At 42.7% G+C, this 24,073-nt stretch overlaps 1 protein-coding gene across 2 annotated transcripts in view; it reads left to right on the forward strand.

Moving 5' to 3' along the window:
* Positions 1 to 16,758, forward strand: part of TBX15 (T-box transcription factor 15) — a 93,250-nt gene extending 76,492 nt beyond the window's left edge. Inside the window, exons 7-9 of one of the 2 annotated variants that reach the window (XM_070395733.1) lie at positions 4,291 to 4,388; positions 9,280 to 9,378; positions 14,377 to 16,758. In XM_070395733.1, coding sequence (XP_070251834.1) covers positions 4,291 to 4,388; positions 9,280 to 9,378; positions 14,377 to 15,161 — 982 coding nt within the window. In that variant the 3' untranslated portion in view covers positions 15,162 to 16,758. The remainder of the gene's footprint in view (positions 1 to 4,290; positions 4,389 to 9,279; positions 9,379 to 14,376) is intronic. The other variant, XM_070395734.1, reaches the window with a different exon arrangement.
* Positions 16,759 to 24,073: the final 7,315 nt, after the last annotated feature.

A 24,073-nucleotide genomic window follows, 5' to 3' on the forward strand; every position in this document is an offset into this window, starting at 1 on the left:
TCCATTAGTTTCTTCTCCTTCAATTGTATGATTGACACCATCTTGGAGTCCAGGGTCAGTATTACCAAAGTAAAGTTAGACCATTCCAGTCAAATGCAAAGAAACTTAGTATTTTAGTTAGCTTGCTTTATGTTTTCATTGCTTTTTATTGTACTTCTTGAGGCAGTGAAAACTCCCTATGGACTGCCATTGCTACCTATTCAGACTCAAAGGGGACAGGGTTCCCAAGTTGGAATCACTGTGTAAGAAACACTTTTAACTCAACTCCAAGCATTTGTCCATTGGACATCTACCTGCTTTTCCAAATCATTATAGGGCACATCAGTGACAACCAATTCATCATATAGATATACTTTTTGTAGTGTCTAAAGCCCAGTTTTGAATTTTGGCTTGTTTTGTTTTGCCAATTTGCAGACCTCTAGTTGGGAGGTCTTTTAAGACTATCCCCACACAACAAATACTCTGAGGAATCTATCTAGGTGTCGGAGCTGATTCCAGATCCAGCAAAGGAGAAGGATGTGTGGAAGGTTTGACCTCACCTTGGTGGATCAAGGGAGGATTAGAAAGTTGAGATACAGTAATGAGATCTGAAAGAACAGTATGTTCTTGTTTTGTGTCTTTTCAAATGTTGGAACAGGAAGAAAAAGGAAAGGAGCTCAAAGACACAGTACCACCCATTAGATAAAATCCAAGCACTTAACATGGAATAATTATCTATGGTTCCCACATCCCCCCACCCCATCTTGCTGAATTATTTTCAGTTCCCAGAACATGCCTTCTCTTTCATACTTCCAAGTCTTTGCATATATTGTTAACTTCACTAGGAAAGCTCTTTCTGCCTCTTGTCTGTGGAGAAAACTGTTGAGTACCCTTTAACATGAAGCTTAAATAACTGGCCTTTTAAGGATTCGTCCTTGAGTTTTCAGGCATATTAAGTACTTCTTGCTCAGTGCTCCATGGCATCTATATAACTCCAGTGTAGGTAGCATTTATCACAGTTCAGAAATAGTCATTTATGTGTGCTCTTTTTGTTGAAAAGAACATACCTAAAGGGTAAAAGATCTTGTGTCCTTTTTACCTTAATATCTCCGAACTTAGAATAATTGTTTCCTGGTTGATAACTTGTTTATGTCTTCAGGATCCTGATCAGTAGACTTCCCTTAGCTCTTGACTGTCTTCTATTGAGAGATAACCAATGGTTTTATCGAATTCCTAGCATATGTTCCCTTTGTTACCAGCAAATAGGATGGGGGAAGAGTCATAAGGAAGAACTACAGAGGAAATAAACAGAAGAAACATAAAAAGCAGCTCTTTATCTCAAGAAAAGAAGCAGAAACCATGCACTGGTGTGCTACCTAATAGGCTCATGAATGTAGTTGTAATTGTTATAACTGTCAAATATTTGCTGAACTCCAAAGGGATGGCCCCAGCATTTTCTTTTTTGAATGAGAAGGTTGAAAGAATATTTCTTTACAGCCTGGCTATTTTTCCAAATCAGTTATCTCAAGGCATAATCAATTTGGAAAAGAGCTCTTTGGCTTGCTTCCTCTCTTTCCTTTTCTCCCTCCTCTTCAGCACATTCTGTTGGTTTGGCCAAGGAACAGACTGAAAAGTCTAAAAAGACAAGGCCTGGAAATCAAAGAGGTAATTACAGCCAAAGGACTAAACAAAGAGGGTTTGGGTATGGCCTCTGTTGTCACTGGAGCAAACAGGGAAAAGTAAGCAAGAGGGCGACACTTGCCAAGTTGATCATCTCTGATTGGAAACCTCAGAGATGACATCAGTCTCCGGTGTGCAACAAACCCAGAGTGGCTCACCATGTGGAACATGTTAATGATACGTGGTTACCTAAGACCACTTTTTTTTATTTGTTAGACAAAGAATTCACATTTAAGAACCTTGAGATAAAATTCTGCAAAAAATAGGGTTTACTGATGATGAATAAGTAAACAATGAGTTACACAGGATAAACTTTGAAAAGACATCCAAATGGCTGAAGATGTAAATAAGTGGTTGGCAAGGACTCTTGTAAGAAGATGAGGGTGGAACTATTGGCCTCGGCTAAGGGGACTCAGACTCTGTTGAAGGTTAGAAATGCCATGACCGGAATAGAAGAAACCAAAGGAAACCAGAGTCAAGAAAGGCATAATCAATAGAAATGACTCCCAAATCTCCAGTGCTAGAGGATTCCTTCTGTCTTCAGAGTTTTGATTTTACATCAAGTTCCCCGCCCTCCCGCCTCAGTTTTAGGCTTTGAAACTGAATGCGCGTTAAAGTTCATGAAATAATGACTCATACCACTGAGATTTTGCCAAGTAACAGGCATTGTGCTAAGCACCGGGACATAAAAAACCCCATGAGATCCCCAAGCAAACACGCTAGTAGTGAGAGAGGTGAATTATTTAATGCTTATCTTGCCATGGCACTTCACCAAATCCTGATATATAGAGCTATATTTTCTAACAATTAGATCTAGCCAACGAAGCTTAATGATGAGGTTTGAGGACAAACAAGATGTGGCATACAGTAAACAAATATGATTAATTTTTCTACAAAGAGATATACTTTGAGTACATAAATAGATTCTAATAGATGTGTTAAAAAACTGAATATTTCCCTTGGGAAATAGTCCAACAGAGGCTGGATAACCATCCAAATGGTATCATAGAGTGACACCCAACATCCCTCCCATTTTTAAATCTATGATTCTGGAACTCAGTCTTTCAGGTGGATTTTAGATTTGGATAAATGCTAAATGGTCACTATCCTATATACAGTTGACTGCTTTAAATAAAAATATCAATAAATTTGCCACAGGTTTTTTTGCCTGTTATGAAAATGAAATAATAGTTACTTTTCTATTTTTTTTAAATAAAAATAATATTGGAAATATTATCAGAGTGTTATTGGTACTTCACAGTCTTCTATCACTTTAATTGTGAAATGAAAAGGGACTGTTCATTGTTCTTGAGCTAATATTGTTACCAACATTGATACATGTTCTTACGAAGAATGAAATAGAGGAGGTCAAACAATAAATAGCTCGTCATTTATAGTAAGCCTCCCATGCCACCAAAGGGAACCCTAAGATATTCTGATGGGCCACAACATTCCAAAGCAAGGCAGTAAGACCCAGCCTGTCCTGTTTCTTAAATTCAGCAAGGCTCAATGTGGCTGTACCTGCCTATCCCCTTAGTATTCGAATGTCCTAAATGCTTGGACTCTTTCTCTCCACAAATAGTTTCATGTACTGTATTCAACATTAATGTAGGGTGACTAGGTGGAGATGTCTTCTATTCCTACTTTTAGCAGATTAACAGCTAATAAACACCATGCAACACCCTCTCCTCCCCACCTCTTCTAAAAATACAGTGTTTGATTTGCCAACATTGGTGTATTTAAAGCCTCCAAGATTCCAGAGAAGACTTGAGAAAGTTAACTGTGCAAGTAAGGCATGTTCAGAGAGGAAGTTCCAATACAAAAAGCCAATCAGTTTATCAGCAGCTCATCTGAGAAGAGCCTCAGGGTATTTTATAGTGACTTTTAAGAAAAGGATATTTGTTCTCACTTAAAATACAACTTCTCACTTTCCTCTTGGGCTGCAAGACAGAAGAGAACTCTGGAAATGTATTACCTGGGGCGATAAGTTTCATCTCAAGAGGGAAAACTTGTCTTTTCCAGGAAGGGACACCATGTTATATTCCAGTGACTTATGCCATTTCTCTACCCTCCTCCATAGTCCCTAAACTTCCCTTCCTCCACTTAGATAGAAGCAGTTAATTCTAAACAAAAGTCAATAATCAGAAGCTGTGTTCAAAACTTTAAATGAAACCCCATCTAATACTCTGTTTTGATGATATGTAATACCACACAAAAAATGTCTGAGATAACCTGGATAGTTATGTTAAAATGATGTCCGTCAACACCTCATATAAATGATACAGACTTTGCTGAAGGGTAAAGTAGCTACTCTCTGCTCAAGTCTACTCATGATATTCGTGACCCTGACCTTAACTTGTTCTTTTTCTCATGCAGACCAAACCTCCTTTGAAGGAAGGTCAGGGTGAAATTCCATTATAGTTATGACTTGTTTGCAAATAATCTTCTTCTTCCTCTGGCCACCCAGTGTCACTTGTGCCTTGTGCTCTTCCTGATTAGTTTACTGGTGCTGCTGTCTCTCAGTGCTTCTGTATATACCACCTGGCCAGAAAAACCACCCAGGACCTGTAAAAAGTCAGTGTGTTTCTTGGGATTATTTACGACTTCCTTTACTGGCTTTTCTCTCTGCAGAACCGGACTGGAAGCCATCATGGAGACTTATGCGTTCTGGAGACCCCCTGTACGCACACTCACCTTTGAGGATTTCACCACCATGCAAAAGCAGCAAGGTAAAGCCCTGGGCAAAGCCTCTGCTCAGAGGTAGGGCCAGGGAGGGGGTGGGAGCTGAACTAATATAGCACATCTGGCCCCAAGCCCAGCCCAATTTTCCCGGAACAAAGATAATTTGGTAGCTCTGTAAAAACCAGAGCATCAACACTTGTACAAACAGGCCAGTTCCAGCTTTTCACCTGGCACCCCAAATTCTCTCTCCTTCCCAAAGCAAGGTTATACATTCATGATTATGATGGTGGTGAAATCATTTCCATCACTAAGCATTCACGAAGCCCTTGTCATTGGAAGAGATCTTCAGAATTACTTCACTTATTCCTCATGGCAGCCTTATCAGTTCTCTTGTTCTAGCTTTGTGGATGAGAAAAAACTTAGCTTTGGCTGGTGTAGCTCAGTGGTTCAGTATTGACTTATGAACCAGGAGGTCACGGTTTGATTCCTGGTCAGGGCACATGCCTGGGTTGCAGGCTCAGTCCCCAGTTGGGGCATATAGGAGGCAGCCTATCAATGATTCTCTGTCATCATTGATGTTTCTATCTCTTTCTCACTCTCCTTCCCTTTCTCTAAAATCAATAAACATATATTAAAAAGACTCCCAAACTTAGCTTTGGACAATGGGAATAAATCACTCCAGGTTTGAAAGTGAGGAGAGGGCTGCCTGAATTTGTAGCTTGTGCTCTCTCCTTGGCTTATGTGGGACATGCCCCTCAAGTTGATGTGGTAGGTAGAGTCCCCTTCCCCCACTGCTTTGTGCTTTTCACCCAGTTTCGAATATCCCTTCCCTCGTAGCTTAGGTTCATAAACCTGTGGCCACGTGTACAGAAGGCTCCTGGGCTGATTTCACCTTCTTTTCTCCATCTAGTCAGTGACTCTCCCAGGAACAACACTCATTCATCTGGGTACCAGAGTGAAAGCTTTCCACTGTGTCAGATACCTTATGAGTCTCTCTCTCCAGTCTTTTCTTGCTCAAAAGTGACTGATCAAAATGACAGATTAAGCCTATTCTGTTCCATCAACAGGCCACCGTTAACAAAATTCTATCTTTGAACTTGTGGCTCTGTGATATGGGAGGCCATTCTAGGACTTGACAGTTCATTATATTACATTCCCTCTCAGGGGAGCTCCTGGCAGTTTATATACTAAAAAGGGTTTGTAACGTAAAACACTGAAATGTCTCAGGTTTTATGATGAATACAGAGATTAAAAATATAGGCTCTGCAGTCAGACAGTGTGGGGTAGGCTCTTCTCACTGTTCCTTCCTAGCTTTACAAACTTAGTCAAGTCCCTCATCCTTTTTGACAGTTTTCTCATCTGGAAAAAGGGAGAATATAATATAATTCTTATAAGGACTAAAGGAAATGCATTTAAAAAGACAGGAAGCACTCAGTACATGCTAGCTCTCATCATCATCATCTCACCACCATCATCAAACCTATGTCTCTGTATATGGATACCTAAGAGGAAGATGAATCAGGGACAAGAGATGTTGCTTTTCTAATGATTATTCAAAACATGATGAGCCCATTCATCTTTATCAGCATCTAGTGAGGCAAATGATCCAGAATTTCTATTTCTATTTTTATAAGTGGAAGAGAAATGGAAGTGACTTCCATTTCATATGAAGTGACTTGCTCCCCATAAAGCTTTAGTAGAAGCAGGTCAATAAATATTCAGGGTGTTATACTTCTTTAAAAATTCTCACCCAAGGACATGCTTTTACTGATTTTAGAGAGAGAAGAAGAGAAGGTGGGGAGGGAGAGAAACTTCGACTGGGGATCAAACCCACAACCTGGGTATGTGCCCTAACCCGGAATAGAACCTGCGACCTTTCGGAGTATGGGACAATGAAACACACTGGCCAGGGCCAGGGTGTTATTTCTTTTAGTCTTTCATGGCCCTTTTGAGGCATAGGTTTTTTGGGCAGGTGCAGCAATGGGAAACTGCATGAGTTGTTTAGGTATACAACATCTCAGGTTTCATGGTGCTTCTACTAAAAATTTATCGATACAAAGACTTATTGCTGATACTTTGCAAACAATGGTTTAAGAGAAATTGAACTTTTGAAGTAAAATGTCACACTTATTCAGTGACTCCCTTTTTCATCAGTGGTGGGAGAATGAGCCTGAATTATTGGATACATATGGCAGTGGGATGGGCTGGAGGAAAAGCCAACACTTTATTTAACTGAAATACATTTTTGAACCATACACTGAACTTGATCCAGATTTTCATTATTAAAATATATGTTAGTTTCTTGACGTTAACAAAGAATGTAAAAGTAACAATCCCCATTTCCTCTTCCTTTAAGAAGTAAGAATTTCAGTAACTGTGGGCAGTATCACTCATAAAATGAAGAAGAGAGTCAGAGCCATCTGTGTTGAACTGTTTTTGTGTCTTAGAAGAAGTAGAGAGTGGTGAATTTCTAGAGGAAACTTCAGTGGCAGACTGATTGTGTAGCAATTACCTTTTAGTGAGAATACTGACAGTGTGGGCACTGAATCTAACATCCAAATGATGACTGACTCACCAAGGTGTCCATATTACCTCACTGCTTCAAACACATGCCTCTCTGGCATGTCACATACATGGCCCAAGGCAGTTTTGAAGCTGCTGCTGCTACACCAACCTAACTGCTGGATGAGGTTAAGGATGCTTTATTCATTCTGCCCTTGCTTAATTTTCATTATGTTTTATTAAGATCCATTTTTGATAAATTTCAAGGAAAGCACTTATTGAATTAGCCACAGGTTGTAAACCTAATCCTTCTGTTTTTAAAAACATAGTGAATGGGCGTCCTCATTGTTTTCTCTTATAAGAATGCATGGGATTCAGTGTCCTCTGCCTTTTGCACAAAAAGAAACCGAGGCATAGAGCAGTCTAGTACCATATCTGCAGTTAAGTGGTGGATGAACTGAGTTGAGAACTCCAAAGTGGATCTCCTACTTGACAGGACAGTTTCCACCAGACCACATTATCTTTCCTCATTCTACCTTAGTACAGCTTTAATTTTCTATTAAAAATGTAGTTTATTCTTCCAGTTGATGGCTTATTGTTCAACAGCTTATGCAATAACTCTCAATAGGTCCATATTTCATTTTAATGAAGTCAAGTGCTTGGTCTGACCTTCAGACATATTCATGTAGAATTAACAAGGGGGTTTATATTTTTGGAGAGTCTGGGGGTAGAAATTTTATTTCAGGAATGGCTTCTTGTTGAACACTGCTAGTGACAGGGCCAAAATGAACTAACCAACTAAGTTATGCTTGGGGAAGTTGACTGAGACAATACAGAGACAGAAGAAAAGAAATAACAGCCCAGGTCAGTTATAGCCAAGTCCAATCCTGTTTTCCCGATGATGTTCAGATATTGTTCTGATAATGATGTTATAATGACATATATGATGGAGCTATTTGTATGGCCCAAACTGAGAGTACCTTTGTGAGTTGCCAGGTATATCTGACAACTGTAGTGCTAAAAGGAACCCCCCTGGACCAGTGACACCAGAGCTACAATATGTCTCCATCTGTGGAAGTGAGGAGACCTGCCGTTGACAGAAGCCCTCCCTCTCCTCAACTGATAGCAGACACCACTAGGCAGATTTCAGCACCATTGGGTGTTTTAATGTTTGTGAGGTAGCTGAAGTTAGGATTATGAGGGTCTCTGTTGGTTTTTGGGATTTTTTTAAATTAGAGGTTGGTTAGTGAGAAGAATCAGTTACTGAGCAAATTTATACTAGTAAGAGATTGGGAAAGGAGAACAGTTGAATGGGTAGCAGCCTTTGAACTACTGCATGATCACTGTAATGATTCAAAAATAGCTGATTTAATTTATCACCGAGATAAGGCATAATGCCCATGAGGAGATCTCATTTCTCACGGAGATAAGGAATAATGCCATGAGGAGCTCATGACAAGGATTGGAGAACATTTTAATTATCACTAAAACCAACAGTTATTGGTTACATTTTCTATTTTGTTCCAAAGTCCCTTATACTCAGTGTGTTCAAAACTGATTCTATGATTTACCTCACAGATCTGGCGCCCTCTCCTGGAGGAAGGACACCACCATCCATTAATCCCCCACCATATCCAAACATTACCAAGTTCTTAGATCCATCCACACCTTAATTTCCCTTGCTACCACCCTACTCCCAGGTGTCATCATTTCTCATCTGACTTTATTCCCAGGCTCCCCAGGGTGGTAACCAAGCTGCCAGCAACCCTGGATATACATTTTTTTTAGGTTTAAATCTGTTGGGAAGGTTATGTGCCTCTCTTCTAACATTTCTAGCCAAAATCCCACTGACTCTCATGGACTCTAATTGAGTCACCTGAACCAATTGCTGAGGCAGTGGGGGCTGTGAACGTGATGCTTGGATTGTCCAGATGCAAGTCACGTGCTTTTCCGAGTCATGTGCTTTTCCAGGAGGCTATGCAAAGGTCGGATGTACACTGCGGCAAGGAAGGCAGTAAAATAAGTAGCAGAGAAACAAACAAGTTTATGGAAGGTGAAAAAAATAGGGGCAGTCCACCTAGGGAATGTGGAAGGCATGAAATAGGCCATCTAAGAAACAGAAGGACCAAGGTGAAGAATGAGAATTGGACAACTATATAAAATGCTGTTTTTAGGGGAAGAGGTTTGGATCTGCACATATCTTTAAACTTTATAGAGAAGGATGCACTAGGAGTCTTTCTAGACTGAAACCACACAATTCCCATTAGTGCTCTAATGTTTCACCTTTGCATGCTGAGAGGGGTACTGATTTCCACTAAGAGTAATTCCTTGGTTGGGATGAACAGGGCTGTGATCATTAAACTTTATGGCTACTGGGTTGATTCCCTGGAATCAGTCCACAGGATGCTGACATTTTACCTCTTACCTGTTTGAAAGCCTCAAAGAAAGCCACTCAAGGACACATAATGAATCAGCACTTCTCAGGGACAGATGCCATTGAGTTCTACGAGAGGGGTGCCTGGCTCATGGAACCAAGTAATTACATGGAAATTTATTCTTTACTAGCTCAGATGGGGTTTTGTTTTACCATTTTTAAGTTTTATTTTTTAGGGCGGGATGGGGAAGCACAACAAATTGAACCCAAAAGGAAGCTGTATGTGAAAGCCTCCATATTACAGTCTGGAAGTGATCAATTTAAAGATGCAAAAGTCAGCAGGTTTGCTATTCAGGATTTTCACGGTCACATTTAACTGTCTTCATAGTGCACAAGTATATTCTGGGCTATTGTCTTCATATGGAATCCCTGCTACACATGGATTCTTTTTGGTTATTTTGGCTGTTAGCCTTGAATATTGGAGCAAATTAAAGTCCAGTTTGAATGTTAATGAACACCTCCTCACTTTGGTCAACAAACTAGGGTGCAGAAAGGTAGAGTGGGTGGAGGATAGGTCTTGGAATGCCAGAGGGTTTTTGGTTACTTAGGACATTATGTTTTTAAAAACATTATATTAGTTTCAGATGTACAAAATAGTGATTTGACATTTATATACTTTACAGTGTGATCACCATGGCAAATCTAGTCAATATCTGTCCCTGTATACAGTTATTACAATATTACTGACTATATTCCCTATGCTGTACAACCCTGTTCACTTATGTGTGGAATCTAAGAAACAGAACAAACTAACAAAACAAAACAGACTCACAGAGACAGAGAACAAACTGATGGTTGTCAGAGGGGAGAGGGATAGGGGGATGGGTAAAAAGGTGAAGGGGATTAAGAGGTACAGACTTCCAGCTATAAACTAAGTATCATGGCCATTACATTTGAATCACCTCTCAGAAGTGGATTAAGTTTTTTGAGTAGACTCAGTGGTCTTCATCCACTGGGGAATGTACCCATCTATCTATTTGTGCTCAATTCTGCTTTGCTTGATCTGAGAAGAGATGGAGACATACGGCATCTAGTGTCCATAGGGGCAGAGGTCAGTGGGGAGGGGCCAATATTCAGAGAGGAAACAGAGTTGGGAATATGGCTCTGGTGAGTCCATAGCTGTCACGTGCCCAGTGATCTGTCTTCTAGCATGTTACATTGGGGCATCTACTATGATACAGTGCTCACCAGTGGAGAGGCCGAGATGCTCAGCTCCACGGACAGAGGCCAACATCTGTGAGTTATCTCAACAGAACCCAAATGCACCAAGACTCCCTTCTCCTTCCTTCATTCCTTCACTCGTACAAGGGAAGAAGAAAGGAAACAAATTCTGTTTCTTAAAACATCCCTACCAGGTAGAGATTCATAATTCCATTTACATGGAGAGGCTAACTTGCTAAGCCAGAAAGACAACTGGAATTGGAACTGAGTTTGTTTGACTTCATAGACCACGTTCACCATTAAGTAAAGTTTAAATCAAGACCCTAGAGCAGTTGGACCTGGCGGGCAGAGAGGGGATGAGGGAGGCACGCTTTTCTCCGAGAGGCAGTTCCGACCCCTCTGTATCAGCGTGGCCTGGCCTCCCACTCTGCCCAAGCTTCTCTGCGATGAGAAGTGTTGAAATGCACAGGGAGGGTGGCCTGCCTCCTTACGCTTACTTAGCACTTGGCTGGCACTCCCAATCTTGTTTAACAGCTGACAAGTTGTTAGATCATAACAGTAAAGACTTCTCAGTATCTCGGGTTGGTTCTCTGCAAAATGCATACCATGGTCTTCTCTATTGGACTTTGAAAACTCGCTATCTGTACTGAGTAAGCACATTGGAACATTTCTTCAAAGCCAACGGAAGCATCGTTACCTCTCGGACAGGTTTGCTCTCCCCACTTCAAACACTAGTTCATATGGGGGGCTCCCACCCCCTGAAGCTCAGCAGGCCACCAAGTCTCATTTCCAGTGAGTGTCGTTTAAAAGCCAAAGCAAGCTGACTACAAACTTTTTAACATGTGCCTCTCATCTGCTCAGCAGAAATCCCTGTAACTTGTTAATAGTTCCCGTCTTATTTTTTTGTAGTGAAACCAATCGAGGGCTTAAATCAGTACCATTCGTTCCATCTCGGGTCACCCGAAAAAAACATTAGAGTTGTAAAAAGTCATCTGCTCCATCCTACACTTCCTGCTGCAGGGTGAGGGCCAGCGCCTGATGAAGCCTACCTGTAACAGGACAGTGCAATGCCCTGCTCAGGGGCTCTCTGGGGGGACTGCATAAACACCAGATCTGGGAGAGCAAGGACGGGCTTTCAAAGAGAGGAGACCAGATACAGAGCCCATAAAACAGAACTCTCTTTACAGCTGGAGTCGAGTTTCTCCATTTGTGCTGTAGCAATTATTTCACGGAAGCTCACAGCATTTAGGGTGAAAGATAAGGAAAATGCCTCTAGTCTAAGAGGAACTAAAGGCTTACAGAAAACAAATTCCCAAGCTTCCTGTAAGACCCTGCAGGCTAGGCATTCAGAGGTACAAAGATAAGATGCACCAAAGGTTTTTTCTCACTCTGCCCAGTCTTCCCTTCCAGAATGCCTTCGTTCTATTAAAAGGATTCCTGGAAAGGATTTGTTATTGACTATTCGCACTTTAGCATCAATTGAATCCTCAGACACAAATGTAATTTTAAGAAAAACAAACTGAAGTCTATCAGTTCAAGCCCCTCATTTCACAGGTGAGAGGAATGAAGAGGTAGCCCACCTCGCCCGTGGTCATGAGCTGGGTAGATGGAATCAGGCTCGGTGCTCTTCCTACCATGGTCAGCTGCTGGCTGATGTCTTCCAGAAGTAGTTACAATATTGGCCTTATCTCAATTTATGGAATAAAAGTCTTTGTTACCTCTCTTAAAGGAATTTAAGGCATAAACAAGAAACCAGGAAGGTGAATTTCCTGAAATGACTTTAAAATCAGCAGCTATTTATAACTAAATCCAATTCTACCTTAGAAGTTCATTGGGGAAATTACTAGTATTTTGACCAAGGAAGAGATATTAGTTGGGCTCTATAAAAATCTGACACTGAAAAGAACTATTAAGAACTAAATTTGTATTTTTACATCCAACACTATTACCATTTCTGTAGATGTAGGCTGAGGCCTTTCTTTTCCTGTTAAAAATGAACTTTTGGCTTCTCTTTGAGGTATCTGCCTCTCTATGTGCAAATCTGGGCCGTCCTCTCTGGTACCCTACGGGTGGCTTCTTTGCATCCCAATATCTGAAATCTTGCTGGTTTTCTTCACATTTCCCTCACTGATAAAAACTTTATTTCTGCTTCTTTCCACTTAAAATGTCCTTGACCCTTTTATAACAGCCCAGGTTCTAAGAGTCCCTACATGAGTTGTGGGTGACCTTGGGGAATCACAGCTCACTATCATTCTAGGAAACTCTCAACCTTGCCCTGAAGGAGGAGCTCCACCATGGGAGATTCCCTATGGAAGACAAAGCAGCCGCTCATTCTAGAGAATTCAAAGGAAAGGTCCAACAGCCCCAGAACCCAACCACTGTCTTGAACTTCCAATGGGGAGACAGGAAGTGGATGCTGCACTGTTGCTTCCTGGCCTGGGAAAGGGGAGGCTTTAGAAGGTCCTTTTTGGTCTTAAACTATCTGAAGGCAAAAGCAGGTTGTGTTGAACTGGCCCTTCGCCTGTTGGTGCACCTGCCACCAGTCCAGTTCTAATATCCACAAGTCACAAGAGCCCTTTCAGATCCAGATTCAGGGGCTTTATGAGTTGAAAGGGACCAAGAGGCCCTCTAACCCAATATGTGCTCCCTACACCAGCAGCATCAATATCACCTGAGAACTTACTGGAAATGCAAATCCTCAGGCCCTGCCCCAGACCTAGAGAATCAGGAACCCCAGGGGAGGGGAGAGGGTGGTCAGTGATCTGGGTTTCAAGCCCTCCATGATTCTCAAGCACACTTAAGTTTAGCAATCACTATTCCAGTACTTAGAAATAAGGAATTTGGGTTGTATCATTGGTTCTCAACTAGGGCTGCACATTAGAATCACTTGGGGAGCTTTAAGACCATATGAATATGGAGGTCCCATGCTCAGAAATTCTCATTTAGTTGGTTTGAGGTGGGATTCTGGAATTTAAGAAATTTTTAAAGCTCCTCCTACCTTGAGAACCACTGATCTAACTCAAGTTATCATCTTCTAGATAAGGAAACTGAAACCCAGAGGGGAAAGTGATATGCCTAGGGTCAGATGAGGGGGGGGGGGGGGGAGGGATAGTGTAACCAAGCTGAGTAGATCAGAGATCTCTAGACTTTACTACCTGATTGGCTCTTGTCCTGGTAAATATCCCAAACCCAAAGATGACATTTGCAATATTTGTTCCAGGCTTTGAAACTGGGCAGGCTTTTATAAAAGGAGACTTTGTTTTGGTGAGCTTTGCTTTATGCTTAATCTCGCTCTTGCAATTGTGCTCATAATGTATTTCATATGACAGAACTGCAATCCCATACCTCAGTTCCCACTACCTGGGCCACTCTGCTCAGCCCTCCCAGGCCTCAACCTTGACTTGGCCCACCTTGCCCCAAGTACTCCATTTTCCTCTGAGATTAAGACCCTGAGATTTGGTATCCTGTATTTTTAGCTGGAAGTCTAAATATGGTGAAGCAAGCAACACTGCCCGATTAAAATACATATATAATGCATTTCCACTGAGAATGGGAAAAGTTGAGCTACTGGATTTCAGTGCTGATTACCAGAGGTCTTACTGGAAAATGAGGTTGATGGTAAGAAATGGCAAAGTGAATATTAGAAGGCTTATTATTATTTTTTCTGAAAAGCAAGATTTACTTCACAGAGAAACAAAAGAGTTTGGTATTCTTTTCTGTCACCCTCTTTGTCCTCTTTTTTGGAGAGGACACACACACACACACACACACAGGTGTTATCACTTACCATAAGTTTGCTGAGCTAAGAGAAAATTGGTTCTGTAAAAATCAGTCCATCTTGGACATTTGAGGGTACCTCCTGCATGGCTTGCATCTGGCCTAGACAGACTCAACTTAAAAGGCCTCTGGCTCAATGGAATTCATGTTTTATTTTTCAGGGGGCAGCACAGGCACTTCCCCGACCACCTCCAGCACTGGCACACCATCCCCTTCAGCTTCTTCTCATATTTTATCTCCATCCTGTTCTCCTCCAACTTTTCATCTGGCCCCCAACACTTTCAATGTGGGCTGCCGAGAGAGCCAGCTGTGCAATCTGAACCTCTCTGATTACCCGCCCTGTGCCCGAAGCAACATGGCTGCCTTGCAGAGCTACCCAGGGCTGAGTGACAGTGGCTACAACAGGCTCCAGAGTGGCGCTGCTGCAGCCACTCAGCCCTCCGAAACCTTCATGCCTCAGAGGACTCCATCTCTGATCTCAGGAATACCAACTCCTCCCTCGTTGCCTAGCAACAGCAAGATGGAAGCCTACGGTGGCCAGCTGGGGTCCTTCCCCACTTCCCAGTTTCAGTATGTCATGCAGGCAGGCAATGCGGCCTCCACCTCCTCCTCGCCACACATGTTTGGGGGCGGCCACATGCAGCAGAGCTCCTACAATGCCTTCTCTCTCCACAACCCTTACAATCTGTACGGATACAACTTCCCCGCTTCCCCTAGGCTGGCTGCCAGCCCAGAGAAACTGAGCGCCTCGCAAAGCACTTTACTCTGTTCTTCGCCTTCCAATGGGGCCTTCGGAGAGAGGCAGTACCTGCCCACGGGGATGGAGCACAGCATGCACATGATCAGCCCTTCGCCCAACAACCAGCAGGGGGCTAACACCTGTGATGGCCGGCAGTATGGGGCGGTCCCAGGCTCCTCCTCCCAGATGTCGGTACACATGGTTTAAAGGCCAGTCCAAACACCAGCCAAGGCCCCAGAGTCTCCATGGGCACCTCCTCCTCTTTAGGACCCCAAGGCCCTTGAAACACAGGAACTGCATATATATATTTTTTTCTGGAGGAGGAAAGCATATGCCCAAGAACAAGAGACATTGAAGCCACTGAAGTACACTCATGATGGAATCATCCTCAACCCAGTGGCCATGCTCCTGCCTTCCCAAAGCTTAGTTTTATAAAGCATCGTCTACTCCAGAGTGTTCTTTGAAGAAACTGAATAATCATTTTATAATAATGTTAAGGGAGATGCTAGTGTCTTGCAGCCATGAAGTTAGCCACACACACATACAGAATGACCCATACATACATACATGCATGCATACACACATATGTTCACACAGACTCATACACACATACATATACATGCACAAAGACTCAGAACTGGGTGAACTCTGTGGAGGGAGGCCCGCAATGGGTATTTTCGCCGAGAATTGTCTGTGTATGACACTAGATGGACCTGGCCGGCAGTACTGCCCACCTTTCTCCCCTGCAGCTGTCTCTGTTTCTGGAATGAACCATGTATCCTGGAACCCCTTCCCATCGATGAAGGTGGGAAGACATCAGAACTACAGCTGGACTTGGCTTCTTGAAGAAAATTGTTTTTAAACTTTGGTTGTCTTCAGTCAGTGTGATGTTCCCAGTGGTGCCGTGAAAAGATGGAGAGAGAGAAAGAGAAAGAATAGAGGGCAAGAGAGAGGCCGAGAGCAAGACTGACAGAGGAAGTGCGTGCAGTGATGAGAGTTTCAATTCACCAAGGAATTGGTTTTGGTTTGTTTCCCCAGCCCCCGTACAGGTTATAGAAGGAATCATGGTGTTGTTGAGGAGTGAGCTTCTCTGGGACACTGTGCCTGGTCAAGGGCAGTGGTGAGAGGGACCGTGCAAGGAATGAGTCTTGATCCCACAGCTCTGACCATTGTGATCCAGAAGAGGGTGCACCACGTGGGAAGTGTGGATTCTGGAGCATGTAGCCTGGTGTGAGAAGGGACGGAGGGGGAGTGTGAAGATGGAAAAGTGTTATAACCCTGGCAGATGGAACCAAGTGCAGAGGCGACAAAAGAAGCCTAGCCTTCACAAGTCAGATGCAGACACCTGGCAGGAGAGATCCTGTCATGTCCCAGGGAATTACAGATGGGCCTTCTACATCCTTCCACCTGCCCTCAGATCTCCATTTTTATCAAATAGTTCATTGCATTTTGATGTTTTGGGTTTTTGTCTTCATCTTTCCCTTCCCCTTCAAATCCTTTAATGATAAGAAAAACAAGTGGGGTTTGGTGCAAGCTCAACCTTTTAAATGGTGTGGAAATGCAAATAATACCAAGTAAAATAATACAGATATTATTAAGATTTTTGGTTTTGAGGTGTTGTAGATAAGTGTATTTATGTGCCTAGTGGGGAATTCAATATTATGAATATTAAAAAAGGGGGCAATAAAAAGGGTATGTAAAATATGTATGAAGAAAAGGTGTATAAAAATTTGCCCTAATGCACGGAACTCTGTTTCTAAGTGCCAAGCACAGAAAGCCGCTAAATAAAATCTTTGCCATTGTTCTCTGTGTGTTTGTTTCTATGGCAAATGTGAACAGCAGCCTATGCACATGCCCTGCACTTTACAATGAACACGGTGCTCTCATCTCCACTACTTTATATGACCTTTACTCAGATCCCATGAAGAAAATATTACTGTCCTCATTTTATGTTAGTAAGTGAGCTCCAGAGAAACTGAGCAAATTATCCTGACCGAATCAGAGTCCATCAGAGAGAGAGGTAGAACTGAAACCAGGTCTGATTTTAGTGGGACATGCACTTTCAGATTAGCCCTAGAAGCTTTCATGAGTCTAAGAGCCTCCCTCATCATAGTCATGTGATAGCTAGACATTACATGAATATCTCACCGAATCCACCCACAATTCTGCAAGGTAGCTATTATTTTTAGCATCATTTTATATGCAGTAGGTCCTTGGGTTATGTCAGAGATCCATTCCTACGGTGCGACGTAATGCGATTTTCGCTGTAAGTCAGAACCCACCTACATAAGCACCTACATCACTCACATGGAGCACATACACAGCAGTAATGAAGTGAAACAGTAAAAAAAATTAAATGAAAGATAATTCCTGACCTTTACTTTATAAATAATAAAAAACATAAAGCACATATGTACATATGTCAAAATGACAGAACTTTTAAAAAAATAAATACTATAAATGGGAGATGGCGAAATGATGTATGTAGAGTCCGACTACCTGTATCTGGAAATAAGCTTTAAAAAGGTTAAGTACTTGACCAAGGCCCTCAGGTGGTAAGTGGTTGAGTTGGTGGAATTTTGACTGTACAATCTGCGCAATTAACACTAAGTCCCCTGGAGCCTCAGCAGTCCTGTGAGGAACAATTAAGGAAGGAAGACATAGCCTAAGCAGTGGTCGGTAAACTGCGGCTTGGCAAACCGCGGCTAGCGAGCCACAGGCGGCTCTTTGGCCCCTTCAGTGTGGCTCTCCCACAAAATACCACGTGCGGGCGCGCACGTACAGTGCGATTGAAACTTCGTGGCCCATGAGCAGAAGTCGGTATTTTGTGGAAGAGCCTGTATTTTGTGGAAGAGCCACACTGAAGGAGCCAAAGAGCCGCCTGTGGCTAGCGAGCCGCGGTTTGCCGACCACGGCCCTAAGGGGTTGAATGAAGACTGCCTCTGTGGCTACAATTAAACTGGAATGTTTAATTGTAAATATATGTGCTCTCCTTTGAATGTACCACCACAGCATGGGAGGGGTGATTATGAGTTGTCATGCACTAAATAATGACTTCTGAGACACTAATAATGTGCCTAGGGCTCTTCCACATGTAAACACTTTCCCATATCTCATTGAACTCTGCAAGAGCCATGAGATGTGGACAAGGCAGGAAGTACTGTTTTGTAAATGGGAGATCAGGATGATAAAGGTTGTGACATGCCTGTATTTAAATGGGGATGGGAAGCAGCAGAGCCAGGACCTGAAATCTCCTGCTCTGACTGTTCCCTGGTGGACAGTTACACTGGGAACCCACTGACCATTTCACCAGGGCTTGATTGGGGGGTGGTGGCAGGTTGCTGACCATCACACTCATTAACTAGAAATGGAGCTTGGATTGGGGGAGCAAAAACTTTAATTAATCATCACTTTGGTTTTATAAATAGCTCCAAAGAGTGGCATGCTGGTTAATTCCATTAGCCACCAGACCATTGCCAGAGCAGCAGGGACAGTGGCTGACTGAGGGCCTCGTGGTTTGTAGGCTCTCTGGGCATGACATGTCTCAAATTATATTAGGTACAGACAATTTCTGTTATTTGGATGAATTACAATAATACAAATCAGTTACATCTGAACCATGGCATATGTTTCTATCTGTAACTGAGAAGTAATAAAAATATTTATTTTTAACCAAAACTGGATAAATACTCAAGAATATGTTCTATCCAATTCTCTCCAATGCAATCGTGAAAATTCATTGTAATTGGTACACTGGTTACATACAAAGTGCTACTAGACGTTATTGTATACAAAGGCCTATAGAAAGATATTCCTCTATAGTTAAGCTGCTCCTCCCTTGCTCCTGTTTCTTGAGGAAAGCTGTCTTGTTCCTCTTTGCATCCTCAATGCCCAGGACAGCTCCTGGCCTCTTACAGAATCTCAATACATATTTATTCTTATTGCCGAATTTATCAACCAATCCCCTTTGTAAAGGATAGTGCAAAATGGTTGCGTTCACTCCAAATTAACGGGGCCTAAATTTACAAGGATTTATTGTTCTTCATGCTGTATTCTTTGACAGATTAATGTGAATTTAATTTAGATACTAGCTTGTCAGCATCCTTACACATAATGGAGAACAAAAAAATGTTTCTTGGTTTCTTTCCTGAAAGGGTTCACTTTTCATGCAGCCAGGCACGTTTGAGGCAAATGACAGAAGATGCTCTCTGCAAACTCAGAGAAGATGCTCAGTGTAAAAAAGTGAGGCTGGGGAGAACTTGATTCAGCTTTGAAGGATGCTCAGAATTTTTGTAGAAGGAATGACAGGCTAAAAATAAAATAACATTTTAAAAGTCAGTGAAATAAGTTTTAGAGGAAAAATGCCAGCATCTCAATTCAAACCTAGTAATTTAAGAAAATGAGAACATCAGAAACTTCTTTCAGCCTATAGACAAGTGGTTCTCAACCTGTGGGTCGCGACCCCTTTGGGGGACGAATGACTCACAGGGGTCGCCTAAATACATCCTGCATATCAGATATTTACATTACGATTCATAACAGTAGCAAAATTACAGTTATGAAGTAGCAACGAAAATAATTTTATGGTTGGGGGTCACCACAACATGAGGAACTGTATTAAAGGGCTGCAGCATTAGGTAGGTTGAGAACCACTGCTATAGACTAACATCCTCTTTTATGCAATACTTTGTCATTTGTGAGAGAATTGAGGGCTGAGACTGAAGGGAAGAGCTGTTTGGTTGGTGCAAATGTCTGAGTCATTACTGAGCACTCTGAGGCTCTGCTGTACCAAATTGCATTTAATAAACTAAAGGAGAGAGGTCTTCCCAAGGAAACCCAGCCACAAAGATACATTTTCACCAAGCTTATCTGCTTGATTGCCAGTTGGAGATCTGATTTTATCTGGACATAACTTCATTGTAAGTCAAAGTATATACAGGGTTTAGTACCATCCCCTGCTTCAGGCATCCACTGGGGTCTTGGAACGTATCCTCCTGGAATAGGGGGAGCTCCTGTCTCTAGCAAACAAATGGATAGTATAATTTTAGATTGCAAAAATCATTTTGAGTAATTTAAAAATAATAGGATGAGAGAGACCGATGGGGAAGTAAGGATAAAGGCTTATTTAGACAGGGTTTTCTACCAATGCAGACATTAACTTAGAATCTGCATACTCCAACTTATGCTGAGGATGGCATGTCCTCATGGGAAGATGGGTTCTGCTAGCCTTGCGTCAGATGAGGCTGGGCATTTCTGTCCTCCCAAGGGCTTTGTGGAATTGACACTTATTTAATAAAGCCCTGCTGCTGATCTTCTGGGACTGGGGCCGTTTAGAGATGCCTCAGATCTCAATCTATCTAGTTCATGGCCACAATAAAGTTCTATTTTCATGACTCCCTTGGCAGAAGGATGAGAGTCGTTCCTTCTATCTGACTTCATTAAAAGGTTAAAACTGATGCTCAGAAAACCAATTAATAATAATCAAATTACTAATGAGCGATAAATAATAAGAAAAATATTAAGTACAACTTGGTATTCTACAATGTTCTCAGGATTATTCTATGTTGTTTGGGCATGTAGAAAATTTCTACCTTGAAGATGATGTCAGCCTGGTTAAGAGGAGTAAAGATATAAGCATATGAAACAGTGAACAATAAAAGGATTAAATTGCTGATAATGGCCATGCAGGCATACCTCCTCTTATAGTACTTTGCTCTACTGCATTTGCAGATGTTGAGTTTTCATCAATATGGAGGCAAGACCCTACACCAGCAAAAATTATGACTTGCTGGAGGCCCAGGTGATGTTTAGTATTTTTTAGCAAAAAAGTATTTTTAATTAAGTTATGTATATTATTTTTTAGACAAAATGCTATTGCACATCTAATGGACTACAGTATAGTATAAACATGACTTTTATACACACTGGGAAACCCCCCGAAAAAAATCATGTGACTCACTTTATTGAGATATTGACTTTATAGTAGTGGTCTGGAACCAAACCTGCAATATCTCTGAAGCATGTCTGTATATGAGGCATAATTTTAGAAAGGAACAAATTTTTATTGAGTGTTTATTACATGTTATACATTATGCAAAGTTATCCTATAATCCTTGCAACTACCTTGTTGAACTTGTATTTCAGACCCTATTTTATAGATGGTGTGGACGAAAGGGGCCACATGCTAACCTGACAAATTCAGGGAAGGCCTGCATAGCAGTCTCGCAAACTCAGAGACCTAAAGTAAACACAAAGGATGGTCTGAAATTAAACTTTAACTAAAAGCAGTTATGGTGGGTAGTTACATCCTAGGCCGGTATCTTCACTGATAAGGTCAACCTTTACCTTAACTAAGCCTATCTGTCTTTTTGCATCTATAATAACACTAGTGGCCCAGTGTGCGATATCGCGCACAGGAGGCCATCCGCCACTTCCGTGGGAGCCGGTGGGAACACGCTGCTTCCGCAGGAGCTGGCAGGAGGGAGTCATGCTGCCTCCACGGGAGCTGCACCACGTTCGTGAGCCGCTGGAGCCCACAGGAGCCTGGAGCAAGCTGTGCCGCTTCCATAGGAGCCGGTAGGCAGAAGCGAGCCGGGAGGGAGCTGCGCCACTTCCGCGGGAGGTGGGAGCAAGCCACTGCCACCTGCAGGAGCCAGGAGGGAGCCTCGCCGCTTTGGGAGGTGGGAGGGAACTGCCACCACTGCCTGTGGGAGCGGGGACCTAGAGGTGCTCCATGCATCTCATGGTGACCAGTTACACATGCAGCCCCACCCCTCACCATGCCCAGCCCTGCCCCTTGCCACACACAGCCAAGCCCAGCCTGTTGAACAGTCATTACTGTGATGCAGTAACAGACAATTTTCATATTACCTATATAGACAAAATGCTATTACACATCTAATAGCATTTTGTCTATATAGACTAGAGGCCCGGTGCACGGAATTCGTGCACAGGGGTGTGTGTGTGTCACTTGGCCCAGCCTGCACCCTCTCCAATCTGGGACGTCCCTCTAACAATCCAGGATTGCTGGCTCCCAACCACTCGCCTGCCTGCCTGCCTGCCTGCCTGATTGCCCCTAATTGCTTCTGCCTGCTAGCCTGATCACCCCCAACCACTCCCCTGCCAGCCTGGTTGACACCTAACTGCTCCCCTGCTGGCCCGATTGCCACCAACTGTCCTCCCCTGCAGGCGTGGTCGCTCCCAACTGCCTTCCCTTTCAGGCTTGGTCCCTCCCAACTGCCCTCCCCTGCCAGCCATCTTGTCTCCACATGGGGGTGGCCATCTTGTGTGTTAGAGTGATGGTCAATTTGCATATTATTCTTTTATTAGACTACCCTTTGAAATGTCTAGGTAACTTGTAACTTCCCTTTTTCTGGCCCCTTGGGCACAACCTAATGTGCTGGGTGCCAGGACAGATACCACAAATTCCTTCATTATCATGTTAATTGTTCCTGCACCCACCTAAGTATGTGTCTATCATTTTACTTTTTATCCAATCCCAGGGGTTTCCTTACTTTGCTTTCTCCTGCCTCTCTAGTCTATCACCAATGGATTTCATGTAACTCACCTATGTCCCTTTCCTTTTATTGCAATGTATAAATACAGATATAACCTGCCATTCTCTGGAGCATTATCTCAATTCATTGAGGTTCTGCTTCCTGGCATATGTCAACACTTTGGCTCAAATAAACTCACAAAAATTCTTTACAGGTTTCAACGGTTTTTTACGTTAACAACGGGGAAACTGAAACTCATGGAAGTTAGTAATGTACACAAAATCATAGAGTTTGCAAGTGACAAGGAGGCTCCAACCCAGGCCTTTCCCCTACTATGTTCTTCAAAAAGTGAGATTTATAGGGACTATGATAGAGACGTTTTCATAGAGAAGGTTGAACTTGAGTTTTCCTTTGAAGAATTCATCAAAAGTGCATAAACTGAGGAGAAAGGATGGTGCAAGGGTGGGAAGCAGCACAGTTAAGAAAAGTATGCTCTATATGGGACAATGAAATATGGCGGTGGGGTTGGAGGAGAGCATGTTCACTCTCTTAAGTCAAATCTCAAATCTCTTCAGTCAAATGTTCTCCCTGTTCCTGACACCATAACTCTGGATTCTGTTTTTCTTATGTGAGAGTCCTAACTTTGTAATTTAAGCAATTCAGGATTCCATTGTATCTCACTGGGAACATTTACCCTGGGAAGGACCAGTGGGGGCTGGGAGGTGATGGCGGAGTCATGCTACATCCCCCGTAACACTGCCACACATTCCCCTCCCCTGGCCAGGGCCTCAGGGATAGGTCGATTGGAACCCTCCATGCGAGCTCTGCACACAGCCCCTTGCTTTCCCCAGCCAGGCATGCAGTGCCACGTGGGATGGTGAGAGGGGACCTTGCTACTTAAGGCTGAGAAACACTCATTATGCTTTCCTTCCTAGCTCGTTTTACTGCGCAGAGCACTCATCTTTTATGGGCCAGTCTAATGGCCTTTCCCACTTCAGATGCTTCCTTCTCACACTTTCTGCCTCTATTAGACTTTATTACAGGTCCTGCAGAGGCATAGAAAAGCAAAGAGGTTTTGAGTGTTTTTTAGTGTTTTCATCCAGTAAAGCTGAAACAGACAAAGTGAACTGCCAGAGGATTGCCAAGTCAACCCTCCAGCAATTCCCTAATCTAGCAGAATTTTCTTGACTCCATGAAGAGGATTCTTGGAGTTCTCCCCATATTTCCACACTGCACACCTTCCTCTACTCATGCAAAGATAAAGCTTTCCTAAGTTTGTGGAGAGCGGCTACAGTGTTTGGACAGGTTCAAGCCTCAGACTAATGAGAGGGCACAGTCCTCTCATGGCCACGTGCAAGTCCCAGCTTGGAGGGCAGAGCCCTCCCAGCACAATTATAGCCAACAGCTATAGTTGTAAGCTTGAACCTATGGTCTGAACACGTGGCCCCACATGTCTGAGTAATGTGGGCTTGATAGAGTTCAAGTGCATGTAATTGAGTAGATTAGAACAGTGTAAACATCTTGACCACGCCCTTATTTTACCTCCTGGAATCTGGCTATAAAATAGACCCAGCTTTCATTCTGTTGTCTGTCTTTTCTAAATCCTTCACCGCCCCCACTCAG

This window comes from Myotis yumanensis, unplaced genomic scaffold (genome assembly GCF_028538775.1).
Source record: "Myotis yumanensis isolate MYYU_CA2020_CCGP unplaced genomic scaffold, mMyoYum1.0.hap1 SCAF_17, whole genome shotgun sequence".
Taxonomy (NCBI): Eukaryota; Metazoa; Chordata; class Mammalia; order Chiroptera; family Vespertilionidae; genus Myotis; species Myotis yumanensis.